This window comes from Athene noctua, chromosome 3 (assembly GCF_965140245.1).
Source record: "Athene noctua chromosome 3, bAthNoc1.hap1.1, whole genome shotgun sequence".
NCBI lineage: Eukaryota > Metazoa > Chordata > Aves > Strigiformes > Strigidae > Athene > Athene noctua.
Window position 1 is genome coordinate 81,251,337 of NC_134039.1, and position 15,867 is coordinate 81,267,203.

At 43.7% G+C, this 15,867-nt stretch overlaps 1 protein-coding gene across 3 annotated transcripts in view; it reads right to left on the bottom strand.

Moving 5' to 3' along the window:
• The window catches only part of CAMK1D (calcium/calmodulin dependent protein kinase ID), a 227,004-nt gene that overhangs the window by 86,611 nt on the left and 124,526 nt on the right, over window positions 1-15,867 (bottom strand). For all 3 annotated transcript variants that reach the window (XM_074903490.1, XM_074903489.1, XM_074903488.1), the window contains exon 3: window positions 3,489-3,563. In XM_074903490.1, the coding sequence (XP_074759591.1) occupies window positions 3,489-3,563 (75 nt within the window). The remainder of the gene's footprint in view (window positions 1-3,488; window positions 3,564-15,867) is intronic.

A 15,867-nucleotide genomic window follows, 5' to 3' on the forward strand; every position in this document is an offset into this window, starting at 1 on the left:
TTAGTGTTTGTCTTTGTGCAGGTCTTAACAGCACTATAGGAAATCCAAGTTTGGAAAGGAGCAGGTGTTTTCTTGATTTCAAAGCACATAATCCTAATGGAAATATGACAAAATCTAAATGCTCTACAGGACTTTTCTACAGTGCCTGCAAAATTTTTCTCAGAATCGTCATAGAAGAGACAGTGATTAACCTACATCTGTATTCTGCTTTGCAGCTGCGCCAGTAACTCTACCTCATACCAAAGCTGAGGAATACTGCTTGGAGCAAGAGACAGCATGGAGCTGTCCATAACCTTGCCAAACTTAGAGTCACTGCATTGGAATATCCTGCATTTTGGTACAATAAATAAAGACAAAATGTCTCAGCCATTTCTAAGGAGCAGCTTAATGCTCTGAGACAGGACATGAAATGCTGAGTTGTCAAATCTGGGGATCTCCGAACTGGACTTCTGGTCTACCTTGCTCTAAGAGGATTGTGCCAGTTTGAACGGTTTTATAATGGCTTGTATACAATGTATGTGAAAACAAGGTCATGAAACCAAAGCCAGAGAGATCAAATTTCCCTATGAATGTGCCAGGAAACACACAGGACAAATTCACCAACAGCTATGTAACCCTGGGAAGAGGTCCCAGAGGGACTGCAGGAATAAATTATGAAGTACACAGGGACAGCCTCTCTTCGCCTCCCTTCCTACCAACTCCAGCACACACACTGACACCTGTGCTTGCCCATACCTTTGACAGAATAAATGAGGTGCAAAATTTATCTTTTAAACTGGCTTTCTAACAAGCATGGTTAGCAAGTGAAAGTAGATAAACTAGAGGGCAAACATAAACAGGGAGGCTTGGTCTACCTCCAAAAGCCTTCTCTCACAGAGGTGCTCCAAGATACTCCGGGGCTGCAATGTGGATTTTCCACAACATGTCAAGGAGTGCTCTAAAGGCTGGTCATGAAAGTGCTGCCCATGCTACAAAAAAAGCTTCCCTGGGAAATGTTAGTGCCCACTTAGCAAGCAGTGAGCCACGGAGAAGGGCATATGGATTTGAGACTTGTTGTGCCCATGATACCGATCTTTGTGTGGCCCTAATTTTATGCCCCTTTTTTAAAATCTAAATGCTATTACTTCTTGAAAGCTGCTTGATCAGCAGCCCTTCTACTTCATATCAAACCTCGATTTTAAATGTAGGCAACTGTTTTCTTGTTTATGAGAAATACACAAAAATGTGAAGCTAAAAAACCCACAAGGAATCTAATAATAAATAGGGCAGAGATGTAAACAAATGGATACCTCCTGCTGTGCAACGGTTCACAGCTATTGTATCAACAAGTTGGTGTTACCTTGGAAACAAGAGATTGCCCATACATGCCTTCCCCCAGATGGAAACCAGGAAAGGAGGCATGCAGAATTGAGTTTGAGCCTTCTGGACCTTGTGGAGTCGCTCCCCAAGTGTTGATGCCAATCGATCCCAATCCCAACTATTAATGAAAATTCAAAGGCAGTGCAGAAGTTGCACCATCCCTAACGCAATGTCCACAGCGATGAGGGTGAGCACCTGGCCATTTTGTCCTCTACACCTTGGGATAACACAACCTCTTTTACAGAAAGCACAGAAAGGTTATTGCCTGGAAATACTCTGTACAGAGTAGATGACAACACAACCTTTTCTGATTTGCATTAGCAAGGAGGGCTAACAGCAATGGCTTGGCACAACATCAAATGGCTTTAATAAAATAAGCTTAAACTAAGATGTTGGACCCCATAGCTGAGGCAGATTAAGAGCATGTATACACACGAGGTTTGTCACACGGGCTCTCTGTGTGAGTGGGAGTTTGTTACAGTTCTGTCACTTGATTGCATTCAAGTGTGTGCTCATATCTGAATAAAACAACCCTGTAGTTTTTGAGGATTTTTCCTGCTTTTTCTTAATAGGAATGATAAAGTGCGTCGATCCCACTCCCTGGTAGATTCAGTCTAATGCATTTGTATGCAGGATGTCTTGGTCTGCCTCAGAACACAAGGCAGAGCTCTTTGTTGGGGCTGGGGAGTGCTCAGAGCTGCCACCCCGAATGCTGCAGATGGGTTCCTGGCTGCTGTCTTCAGCCGGGCATCTCACCCTGGTGAGCATCAGTGAAGCTCTGTTAGGAACAGCTAAATGTTTGGCCCGTGGAAAATTAATTGGCTGGGTTTACACATACAGCTATAACAGAAAGGATAATTCCCTAGTAAGTGTTGAATTGTGAACAAGTAGAAATTTATACTAATATATATTCAGTGTCACCTATGATTACAGGCCAACATTTCAGATAACCCAATGATCTGAATGTATGAAATTTAGAAAAGTGAGGGTTACACTACATTAAACAAGATAATAATAACTAGGAGTAATATTGATTTTTTTCTAAAGAGTTTAAACAAAAAAAGGGTTTGTAAATCAACTGATCATGAAATTGGTACTTCCCACAACCCAGCTGGTTTCTTGGAATTTGTAAGACACTGATGTTCCCGTGCGAGTCCTTTTGCAGCACTCTGGGTTGAAATGTAGGGCTATAAAAACAGATTAAAAATATACAGGGAACTATTCTTCCCACACTGCCAGCAGAACAACTTCTAAGGACATCTCCATGCCTGGACAGTACCAATAGACAAGGGACTGGCATAGTCCTCAAGGGCTTCCCGTAGGGTATTTAACCCCAGAGCTGACTCTCTCAGATGCTCCAGGCTTCCCTATGGAACATCTGTCTCTTCCCACCTGTGATTTATCCCTCTGCCCTGTATGTATGCTCTGCTTTTGTTTGAGGTGACCTCATAATTGAAAAAGAGAGAGACTAGAGCTGGTAATAGGAAATTTTAACTTCAAATCACGTTTTTTAATTGATTTCAGGAAGAGAATTAAAAAAGCGTTATAAACATCTGCCTGTCACTTCCCTCTTCCCTCCCAGGTAGAAGTGATGGGAGGACCAGGTCAGCCACAGTCTATCATGTACCCGATGGGATCCTGATCTTCTGAGTCTCACAGGGGAAATACGGGGAAGGAGAGGGGCTCTGGTGAGAGAAATATGTCAAGAATGTGATGAGTTACTGCTGCTGCTGAGATGAGCATGACGCTTTCTTGTAAATCCAGCACCCATGCACACAGTGGCATCTCAGGTCACCTCTCAGTATAAACCAGGTATTTGTTGAGTCACAGAGAACTAAACTCTGTCAACTCCATATGTATGGAGCCAGTTCCAATTCCCTTAACATCTCCTCTTCACTCTGGTTTGAGTTGGATGAGACTATTCACAAAACACCTTAGTTCCCAATCTCACAACAACCCAGCCCATCATGTCTGGAGATTAATTTTTAACCACCTTCTGAGGATTTTTCAGACTACAGCACACAAGACAAATTCCTCCCATGTATCTCATCTTTTGGGTTAAAGAACAAAAGCAGAACAAGAAGAGTTGGAAATTTTGACACAGAAACTTCATTAGGTTCAGTACTTACAACTGCATGACCAGATATAAATGATTCGGACTCTCATAGATATCTTCCAGGGCAACTATATTTTCATGCTTGATCCTGAAAAAACATAAGATGAAATAGTGATTTTTATTTTTTTAAGTGGCTGCAAAACATAAAGCTAATTTTAGTTAGACACTACTTGTCAGTGCTTTATTCAACATCATAAAACACGATTTCAACCAAAGTAAACAGTCAGAATTTCTTCACAGCCTGGATGCTACTCACAGAAAATTCCTTCAATCCCCTCTGAAGCTGAACTATTTAAAGGTTAACTATTTGGGAAATTAGAGGTTTACAGTTCCTGTGTCAGATGAATGAAGACGGTTAGTTGGAGATTGAAGTTTCAGGACAGTAGCAAAGCAGAGTGTGAGGGAGTGACAGAGGCAGGGTGCAGCCTGGCAGGGAGAAGGGAGGGATTTGTCTCCACACAGAAGCTGGCACAGGTGGGCAGCAGCCATATGAGAGCCCCACGCTCCTTCCCACCAAATTCACCCTGCTCTGATGTCACACCTGCTCTGGACACGCAAATTCCCCTGCAGCATTATTAAGCACCGTGTGCTTTCTGTGCAACGCCTCCAAGCATCTTCATGGGTTTTCTACACCCTCACCATTCCTACCAATCATTCCCACTAAGCCTCTTGTCAAAATGCTAGCTTTAAAGAGAAAAATCATCTCTTTAGCACACATTTAATTAACTACTAGAGCAATGCTTCTCTGGATGTGCTCCTTAAATGCTTCCAAATAATTTCCAAAGGTTACGTTTAACTTGTGCAAACTCTAAAGAGACTACCAGTACAACTCCAGGGGCAGAATATTAATTACACCAATTGCAGACAATCATTTTAAGAGCAAGAGAAAGCTGGGAAATGCTAAGCAGAGACCACTCATTAAACAACAGATGGACACATTCAGAAAGAATGTAAAAATGCATCATCAGCAAATGCAAAACTCTACATGTTTGAAGGTTCAAGTAGCTTAATTAAGTTGCTTAATCATGTGTCAGCACCTCATCCTCAGCGGTCCCAACTGCCCTAACATCTGCATGAAGATGCTGAGAGCAGAAAGTCCCCTGTGCCCAGCATCTTTCCCGTAAGAACGCAGACTAATCCAATTTCCTCCAAATTCACTGGAAGGGTTATGACTGATCTGAATTTATGCCCATAATCAGTCATCAAAAGCTTCACTCATATAAGGACCTTCACACACAGGAAATTCAACATCAACAATGTGAACTCAAATGTAACACACTACAGGATGTCAGAGCAGCAAACACTTGAGTAGGCGCCTCACTCTACATAAATATCTGGAAAATCCCATGATATTTTAGTAGAATTTCCAGGTAGACTGTATCACAAATTAAGTTTTTAATACTGACAACAGGAAACCTATACAGCACCCACTTGGCTTTACACAATACATGTTTGGAAACCTTTATTTGGCTGTGCAGGTCTAGTCCTGATCGGGGCAGTTTTGCCTTGTTGAAGTTAGTTGAAGGTACACTAGGATCCCAAATGACATTTCAAGCAAATATTCACTGTTAATGGAAATTATTATATGTATTTATCCACTTTCCTCTATGCACATGAACATTCACATGATGATTTGTGTACCTCATATCATCATGGTCAAGAAAACAGTTTTAATACAAATAATCTACTGTAGCATTATCTGTTTAAAGCCTCCAACTTAGTCTGCCATACCGTTTTTACCACACACATATTAATGCTTTGCATTTCTATTTTTGAGAACCTCAGAAGTTCTTCAGCCAAACCCCCTCTGAGACAGCTGCCAGCAACACCTAACTGTCACACACGTGGCTAATGGGTGGGTTACCCACAAGGACAACCAGGGAGGCAGAGGCCAGAAAAGAGCTCATCGGACATGCAACACTGCACACTGAGGGCTGCCGCAAGACCCTCTTCCCTTTCTGACTTGCAAACCAAATGGGCACTGCACCACTGGCCTTGCTCTCTGAAGGCAGATAAACTTGCTCGGTTCTAAAGTGAAGGGGTTAGAAAGGGTTTAGTCCTACCGCTGCGGAGTCCTCTATACTGAGCCAATCTGACCCTCCTTGAAATCAGGTGCAGGATGTGAGCATGTGGGATTCAGGGAGACAGCGAATATAAAATATAAGCTGGAAGGAGGCAGCAGAAGAAGCTGGATGACCCCCAAAGTACAAAGGGAGCCACTTGCATAGGGATGAGGGCATTTGGAAGATGTCCATTTGGGAGGTGATGCCTGTGCACCACTGCTGGTGGTCGCTGGATTCAAGGGGGAGATGGGAAGGAGGCATTTTTTTTCCACTTTCTCTCAGCCTCCCCAAGCCCAGCAAGGGCTGAACTGTGGAGTGCTTAACTTGGTGAAATGCACATCTCACTCCTGCAAATGAAGCAGCTTGTCCCACACAGCATTTCTCTACTCAGATAGATTCTCAAATGACAAGCTATTTAAAGGAAAATGGAATTCAAAATTCTAAAAAAAAAATAAATAATCGATGGAAATCACTTGGGCAGAAACCTACGGTTTAGATGGAGTTGCAGGTTGTGTTGTGGAAGCTGGACCAGAGCAGCCGTGGGCTTCCCAGCAGAGGTCACTGCAGCCAGCAGCAGCCGCCCGTCCTCTGCCGCTCACTCCACCCGCAGAAATTCCCGGGCTCCTTTCTTCACTTTAAAGCATGACCGAGCAATCGCCCACAACGCTGATACACAATAATTAACCCTTCAAGGCTGAATACTGTTCATTACAATAACAGCCCGGGGTTGGGGAAATCGAGTGCGGTATTGTCACAGCATTTTGTCGATACCACAAAGGCCGACGGGGATTGGGACACGTTCGTCCCACTCCTCTGCGAGCAGATCGGCAGCGCCAGACATGCGGGTGACAGCCAAGCACACGCGTCTGTCTTGCACGGATGCTCGGGTACATCAAGAGCCGAGGAAAGCACTGTGCAGCAGCAACTACTTGATGGTCACGGATCAGGAGAGATTTGGGAATGGCTTAATTAACTTTGCTTTTATCCCCCACTAGAAGCGCCAAGTGAATCTCCAAGGTTCAGAGGATTCATCCTGTTAAGCCTCCAAATGCCTTCACACAGCCCCAGAGGTGATCTTGCTTAGCAGAAATACTCACCGGACTATCTGATCTCCTCAAGACCTGCCAGGATTTATTTTTTTAAAATGTTTTGCTCTCATTTTACAAAAGGGGAAGTGGCATGCAAAAAAGCTAGAAGTTTTTATGTAAATCACGTGAGAGGAGGAAGCAGAGGGGGCCAAGAAACCAGGTCCCCTGACTTCAGATCATTATCTTAACCAATGGGCCATATTATTTCAATACCTTCTCCTTCCCATCTCAGTGAGAGGATCTTAACGCCACTTCACTGCAGCCTTTTTCTTCTCTTTGTCCTCCCTCTCCATCCTCCTCCCATCCCAACGTGTGGCTCCCACACTGCAATAGATAAACCCGACCTGGATTAACTCTGCGTAAAGTAACGTATTGATGTTGTTGTGGTATGTGATGGTGCAACATTATGACTGTAGCGGAGGGGACATGGACATGGACTGGGGTCACAGTAATTCCCATTGTTTCCAAAGAAAGGAGAAAAACCCCAAAAGTGAACATCAAAACATGGGTTTGGTTACAGCAGATTAGATCAGATTACATAAATTGTTACGAACAAGAAAACATCCAGCTAAGGAAATCTCCCTTACCATCCTTTTAACCTCCCCTTCATTATACTTGCTTTTTTTCCCTGATGTTCTCCCTCCTTCCTGGCAAAGCCCCCGGTGCTGCTCACATTTCCCACACCCTGATGTGTTGCCACAAATCCCCACTTCAGTGACATGAAAGGCAGGTGCCACCTCCAGCCACTGCTGCTTTGGAATTCCTCAGGAATATTCAACAGAAAGAAGATGTCTAGAAATAAAAATACAAATAAAGAGAGGCTGATACTTTAACCAATTCATTCAGGACTCTTCACCCTACAAGGCCCATGAGATGCTGCAATCCAGGGGACAAAGAAGAGGAAAATAAATGTAGAAAGGAGAATCGGGGAAATTTAAGTATACAAAACCCCCACGAAGTGATTAGTCCTGGTAAGAAACTGTGAAAAGAAAGGATGGATTCACCTCTTTCAGAGAAGCTTTGGTTTGGATGCCATGCTGCAGGCAGACACAAGACACAGTGCTCGACGCAACTGTGCAAAATTATCGAGTTTCCTCTCCAGCCTTTCAGGTCTCTGATTCTGCCCGTGTGCTGTTACAAAGGCGTCAACAACACAAATGAATAGAGGCAATGTTACACCTGAGAAATATTTTAATATATGAGCAAATTGCTAACCAAGACTCAAAGGAGCAAACTGAACTGGGCAACCAACACCTTCAGGTGACTTTTCTGACGATGGCAGCTGGGTAAACAAGGGCTGACGGAAGAGCCTTTGATCTGCTGTAGAGTGCCAAGCACAGACTGGTCCCCTTTGCTTGCTGTGGAGTCACTGCACAGGAGTGTTGATAGTGGAATTGTCATTTTTCCCTGACTGCTACAGCATTCAGTGCTGCTGAAACACAGAAACATCTGCCTCTGAAGGAGGTGAAACCTGTCCCCAAAACAAGACTTGACTTGACCAGGAGTGGCATTCGGCCCTGTATGACAGTTTCCATCGTGCCAAACTGGGTGTGCTGTGGCAGTGGAGTAGTGACGAGTATGTGATGCCAGTGATGCTAAAATCCACCCTCACCACTGGCCAGCACAGAGCCACCACATCCTACTCGCTGCCACCAGAAGGGCACAAGCCCCACAGGTCCAGAACTAGCCCTAATGGGCAAAACTCACTTCAAGATTTGCCCCCCCCCAAAAAAAAAAAAAATTAAAAATCAATATATTCCATTTAGCTTTGGCTGGAGATTGCTTTTAAGAAGCAAATGATTAAAATATAGACATAGATGTACAATAAGGGAAACTAAATCCTTTAATGACTGAGCTTCCTGTACATCTCTGCCAGCTCCTGACCATCCCAGAGGCTAATAGGCTGAAAGTAAACTTGTTGCATATTGCCACAGATTGTCAATTAGAGGGGTAGCAGTCTGCACAGATAAAAGCAGAGGATCCAGATTTTGCTGTTGCTTTGGCTGCCGAGCTGCCAGGAGAGCATGTTAAATACCTCAGTTCCAAAGGCATTTTATGAGCTATGATTGAATCACTTACATTAACATCCATCATATTTAACACTGAAAACTAGGATCACTTAGAAGAATACTATACAAAAACCTTGGGCAAACAGGAGAGTCATTTAAGTAGGGCAGGTTCCCTCTGTAACATCTCTTTCCAAGTCAGACTGTTACATTTGCAAGACATGACATTTAATTCTGCACGTCCATGAACAGCACGTGTCATGGATAAAATGCCACAAGAAAGCACAAATAATTTTGTGAAAGCCAGAACTAACAAAACCTGAGTCTGTAAGGATTTGTAGCTTTGAGTAACCAAATGTCTTTGTGAATAGATGTTCCATTTTCACATCTACCCTGCAGAGAGTTTTGTCAGCAGCATGGGGGTTACTGGCCTTGATGAATTCGCTAGTTGGCCAAGAGAAGTGTTTAAATCACAGCTTCTGCTCTGAAGAACACTAGAAACTTACCTCTGCTCCGCTGCCTTATTTGGTTGAAATGAGTCAATAATTTTGACAGATATTAGGGTAGTCTCAGACATATTCACACAGAGTGATCATATCAGATTGCTATCCACATGAAACAAAATTACCAAAAAATCTTCAGGACGGCTGGTAATGATGTGAGAACTCATGGGAACAAATCGACCTGCTCCCAAGTGGAAAATGTAACACGTCTGTTAAGATGGGAACCAGGTAAGTGAGATGGCAAGAGTTGGTACAGGGAAGGAAAATGATGGCTGTCCTAGAAACGGCTGGCTGACTGCAGCAGAGCTTTGTCCACCACTCCTGGTCTGGAGAACCCTTCAAATACTGGTGCTGTTCATGGGATTTTCAGTGCCTTACCTTGATGCAAGGTAATAATTCAGACCTTTAAGAATCAACCGGACATGTATGATGTGAAATACCGTATCTCTAACTCTAACCCCTCCTGTTCTTATCCTGTAGCCCCCAAACATCCTCCAGGATGGGTATTTTACAGATGGATATTCCCTATATAGCCTCACTGATATTTGCATGAGCAGAGTTCAGCATGACACTTCTCCTATCGTCCAGGTTTCCCTCCCACATGGAATTTCTGGTGTGAAATGAAGAAATGTAAGCTCCAGTTCAATCTTTTTTTTTTTTTTTTTTTTTTCACAGTTGGTATCTATGAGGTCTTTCTCATCCATCAACTCTCTGATATCTTGTATCTTATAAAAGGTGACTTTATAGCAGACCCTTCCTTCCCCCACAAACAGGGCACAAACTACCTTGTGAGATTTTATATCTCAGATTGAAACTTCTTGTCTCCTTAATGATTTCAGGCCACTCAGTGGGAATGTCTTTTATACCACCATTGCACAGTCAGCAAATAGTCTACTGACAGCATTGTACGATGACTCCAAGCAGCCAGGAGAGGTGGCCCCGAGCAGTTCACAGAAGCAAGCAGGAACTGCACAGGCTGGGGCTGCTTGCAGTCACGTTTGTAGAGGGGAAAAAAAGACATTAGTTGGTTTTATTTTCTTTTGCACACAAAAGTGAAGTTGCAGGTTGGAAGATCATAAATTTAAAAATACTTATGCCAACATGGGGATAGTACCCTTGGATTACTATCATCCAAGGGTTCGGCAGCCCATGATAAATAAAAGGCGACTAGATTCATATCACCAAGTCAACCACTGTCCCGTGAAATCAACATCTTTAGAGACAGCTTTAGAATAAAATTGGAAGGTTTAATGGCACTGAGATTAATTTCTACTACTTCACAACCCACAGAATGTTCCTCCCCTGCAGCCAAGAAGTATGTGGTACTGCAGCGGTGACAGCTTCTGCAGCTACAGAAAGGGCTTTGGTCTCCACCATCTCAGATCAGCAGTCTTCCCCTCTCTCACTCACAAACACACATGCAAATAATGTGAAAGTTTACAAAACCTCAGCTAGACACAGAGCAGAGATGTGAACAAAACCAGGCAGATGTCAGTTGCTCTTAGTGAAGGTGGGTCTACAGAGTTTGCAAAGCCAAAACATCTGCTTTTTCTCTCCTACTGCATTTATATCGCTGTTTTTTTGAAGTTATATCCTTATTTTGCTTATTGCAAAGAGCTGGAAGAGGTTCACTGGGTTCAATACTGAATATTCCCTTGCATTAAAAATGAAAGAGAACTTGAATTTATGATCAGAAAGATAGAAATGGTGCTATGTCTCCTGGCCAGACGGTGGTTTTGACCTCCTCTGATCTCCTACCACTGTGATACCTTTTGTTCCCACCCACACTGCTCATCTTGCCTTGCTTGATCTAGTGACTGGGCAAGGGAGAGCTAATTCCAGATGGTTCAGTGCCCATATGTTGATTGCCTGGCCAGATTAGCTAAATCTCTGTGACTGGAAGGCCAGGAAGTTGAATTTTGGAGTCACGTGTGGTCTCCAGACCACAGACTGCTCACAACACATGAAAGAAATTAGTCTTTACTAATATCTTTAAGATCTCTATGCTTCCATCAGGTTAATTGGAATGGGTAGGAAAAAGCATCATATAGTTCTGCCTGCTTTGGAAAACCAGCTAGAAGAGAAAGACCTTGGATGCCCTAGAAGATGGGACACAAAGGCAAACCTCGAGGGAATGAATCACTTCATACACCTTCCCTCAGCTGTGACCGGAGACTGATGAAAAGCCCCAGTGCTGGTAGCAAGCAGCAAGTGTCTCAGAGCAGGCATCTGAAGGAAGCAGGGGCAGCCAAATTTGAGGAGAGAGATAGATTAGCCTTAGAAGATGATGATGATTTTAAAATTAACATTTTTTGCCCGTTTAGTTATTTCAGGATTTGAAATGTAATTTTCTATATGCAAAGAAATGAGCCAGAATGGGATTTGTCTTGAGCCAGTGTCCTAGCAGGATGCTGAGTGATTCTGCCGTCAAAACAGGTGCCTTCTCTGGGTCTTACATGGGGGTATAACACCGCATGGAGGAGAAAGGATGGGGAGGTGTCAGGAGACCTTGTCTCATGCTTATACAACTTGACCTCTTTCCGGATCCTACCCATCACCTCGGTGATCTCCTGTTACTCACGGGTAAAGACCCAAGAAGTCTTTCCAACAATTTAAATGGCCTTCCTTCCCAAGCACTGCATGTCTGCTATTGTGAATGCCAGTCTTACTTACCATGTTCATAAAATATTCTCATGAAATTTCATGGTGATAATGTCAAGTTGGAGACATTTCACAGCTGGAAGCCCGAGCTGTGCATTTAAGATGCTGTAACACTAACGGGCCTACCCACGTGCAACTCACAATTTCTCATCTGTGCCCTACCTTACGCTATACTCCCTAGCAGTGTAATCCTTCTCTTCAGATCCAGCAGAGCAGAGAGTTTTCTGGCTCCTTCACTGCCAGGGGAACTTGCAGTCTGCTGGGGGCATGCTTTCCTGCATCACTCTGCACAGCAGGGCAGCTTGAAGAAGGGAGGACTGTTTGCTCCCTTTAAAAAATGTCTTGGTTCCTTTCTGGGGGAATGTATGAACCTCCTCAGCCCAGAGCACATGTATTTTCCTCCCGGATGTACTTTCTAGCCATCAGGCACAGTACAAAAGGGATGCTGAAGGCAGTATCCTGACGTATCTGAAACAATAGCTGACTTCAGCTGTTGCGCCAGGCACGCTGCTGGGTCCATTAAGCATGCAACGAGTGAGCCCACTGGCTCATTGCTTCCCCAGGACACAGGCTGAGGTTATGCCCTGTTCTGCTTTGTATCCGGATCACAACAGAGCTCAGACAAAGGCTGAACATCTCCGGCACAGATGCATGGGTTTTCACTAGGCACCAGTGGAACTTTATAATCCCCCACAAACATAACAAATGAATACAGGCACTTCAAGAATAAAAATAAGGGATTCCTAGATGGCACATCCGGAGTTAGGTGCTGACCTTGCGTTCACCTGTCTCAAGCATCTTCATGTGAATGCTGCTCAGTTGCCTTTCAAGAAAAAGAAATTTAAATTCTGGGTCTTCTGTCACAATAATTCACAGCTCTAGTGGGAAGACTAGGACCAAATAACCTGAAATGTTTAGATTACTACAGTAGGACCTGCAGCCCATTTAAGGCAACATGAATATCCCCGTATCAGTGCCATCCCTGATTTCAGGGATACCCCTGGTTTCCACAAGCAGCAGACCAAGCCATCAGAACAACTTTTTCCAAGCAGCGTATCCCAACTGACAGTGTTCAAAAAGGCTCTCAAAGCTTGAGCAAAAACTTCCAGACTGTTTAATCTGAAACACATCAAAACAAATATTAATGATGAATTAATCACTAAAGGTGAAAAAGATAAAAGTAGTGGTTGCAAGGATTTATCTCAGCCAAAAACAGTGAACCATCTTTTGGTTGTTGGCAGCAGCCCTGTTTTTCCAGTGTGGAGGAGTGTGGATTTACATGTGCAGCCAGTAATTATAGCTGATTCCCACTCCCTTGCCTGGGAGACACGAGGAGCTACACGGAGTTAAAGGTGGTGAGCAGCTCCTGGGCTGAGTTGCTCTGAAGGGGTTTCATGCAATGACAGATGAACAAAAAGGAGGCTCTATCTGCAAAACCCTTGAAAAACACTGCCCTAAAGAGGGAGACTGACACTCTTGGAAGGGTGATCCGGCTGCAGGCAGAGCAGTGTCCCTGTGCCTTTCCCCACAAAATGAGAAGCTCTTATTAGCTTACAGTGAATGAAGAGCTGAAGAACTGGCACAATACTCTTTTTGTAGCCTCCTGGTTCTCAGATGAGTGCAGTATGTACACATACATTCAGTTATATCCGAAACCTGGCAGCAGATACTACACTTCCGAAAAGAAAGCTCTGCCATCCGTGAAATACCCATTTGACACAGACACGGGGATGTTGTTGTCTACTGTTATCTCTTTCACTGGTTTGAATAAATACTAATGAAGGGTGAATGTTATACCACCCATGTACCTGTACAGACATGTTACACATAAACATGGATAACTGCCTATTTGGATGAGCACAGAACTGAAAAATGTAACAAAACTAGATAATTTCATTCCATGATAGGGGAAATAAATGTAGATATCACCCAGGAGATGTGACAGAGCTGGGATGTCCAGCTCTGGTTTGTACAGGATCTTTAGCTATTGAGTTACCCTAAAAGCTAGTGCATATGAGTGAGGTGAAGCCATACTGCTGATGATAAGGACAAGTAACAGTAGAAAGGTGGAAATCGTTTACGTACTTGGAGAACAGTGATGTAACCAAAAGGACACTTTGGCTCACAGCATGAAGGAAGACTATGCTCCACAGTCATATCTAAAGATGTTTAGATATAAACTGCATTTTCTCCACAAGAAAAGCAGAAAAGCAAACGGGCAATCAAGTACAAATGACATCCTGGGCATAAACTTTTTACCCCCCAATGACTTTGATGAGTCCTTTGCATGCTCAGTATTGTTGCTGGGCAGGCTAGAAAATCTCTCAAGCCTTGATTGAGTTCCATCAGTCTGAGTGTGTGTGTGATAATTAAAACCCATTACATTTCCTTGGTGTCATGTTAGAGGCCAACAGTGTCAGATTTGCCCAGCTGCAGTTGTCTCCTACAGTAACAAACACCAAATGCTCTCCAAAAGTGGTGGGAGATCCTATGAGTGAAGGTAGTACAATAATAATCACTTTGCTTCTCCTAGCATGTGTGGGTTTGAGTCTCGATCAAGTCTCAATGTATTTGTGTTGTTAGGGCCACTGTGCACCAGCTGTGCTTGCCTCCACCGTGCCCACCTGGCTGTCCCCAAGGCCGCATGCCCATGGAGTGGGGAAGCCCTGCAGACTGGGATGCTGGAGCACAGGTCTCTCAGGGCTCCTTGGGCAATCCTTAGCTGGCATCTCAGCAGTGGTCTGACTCAAATGCTCGGTCTGCGGGGATTAGCCGCATGACAAACTCATCAGCAGCAACCTGCCAGAAAACCCCCTCCTTCCCATCAAGCTACTGGGAAGCCAATTTATTTTATTTATTGAGAAAGACAGAAGGATAAGTAAGAGGCTAGGCAGGATTCCATGTTTCATCATCACTGTATTAGGACACTCCTACACAGAAGACTGCTCCCCCAGTTGCCTGTGGGAAGTGCCAATAGCCCTCGGGTGAGTCATATACACCCTATACCATGAGAGTAAGTGGAAAGCTCTGCACAGAGGGGGATTGATCTCAGAGGACAACCACACCTCTCTGTGTTCATTTTGAGTTACTGTCCTCAATCACAGCATAGAGAAAGCCAAACTCAAAGGCAGATTCACTTCTCCTGACACCTGCGTGAAAGCAGTGGGACTACTGAATGTCCTGGAGCCACTCCTCTGCACAGCTGGTAATGACAGAGGAGAATACAGCTCCAGTCCTATGTAACTGAACCTGCCATTTTAAAGCTTAAGTGAAAGCTACTGATGTTCAAGCCTGTCTTATTTTCAATCTTCCCAGATACTGGAGACAAAAATACTTCTGCTTCCACTGCTGTTGGGCTTGCCTTGCACACAGTCTTCAGGAAAGAAGCAGAGGGATGGAAGAGAAAGAAAACTCACAGCAATGGGCAGAATTAATCGTACCATGATTCATCTGGGCCAAATCTTGAAATCTTTAATCAGGCAAGACTGCTGCTGGGGTTCTCACTTGGCTGGATTCAACTTTTGGCAGCACTGCTGCAGGGTCCAAAGTAAATCTGAACTTGACACACCAAGTGGCAGAAAAGTCACTTAACCAGAACAATATAATTAGCAGAAATTCTTACTAATAAGGAGGCATTCGGCTTGTGTGTAACAACTAATTGGTTTTTAACCAGGTGAGAATAAGTTTGAGAAAGTTAATCTCCCCAGTTTTACAAAGGATATGATAAAGGGAGTCTAATTAAAAATTAAATAGTGTTTGAGTTCATTTATTCCTGCTACTTGTATTACTCTGAAGTACAAGGACCTTATGTATAGGTTTCTATTTTCAGGAGAGAGAAACCTAGATTCACAGATGTCCCCAGAGTGCCTTTGGGGAGGTAACAGAGGAGGTTAAACCAGAAGCCAGGTCTATACTTGCAGACACTTGCCCAGTAAAGAGTACTTTAAATTCCAAGTTCCCTCTTTTCCTATAGCATGGAAGCATAATTTAAAAACACCCACTTAGTTGTCAAGGACCAGACTTCTAAAGATTATTAGGTACTTTATGATGCAAGTAACTTCCTACAGTAAC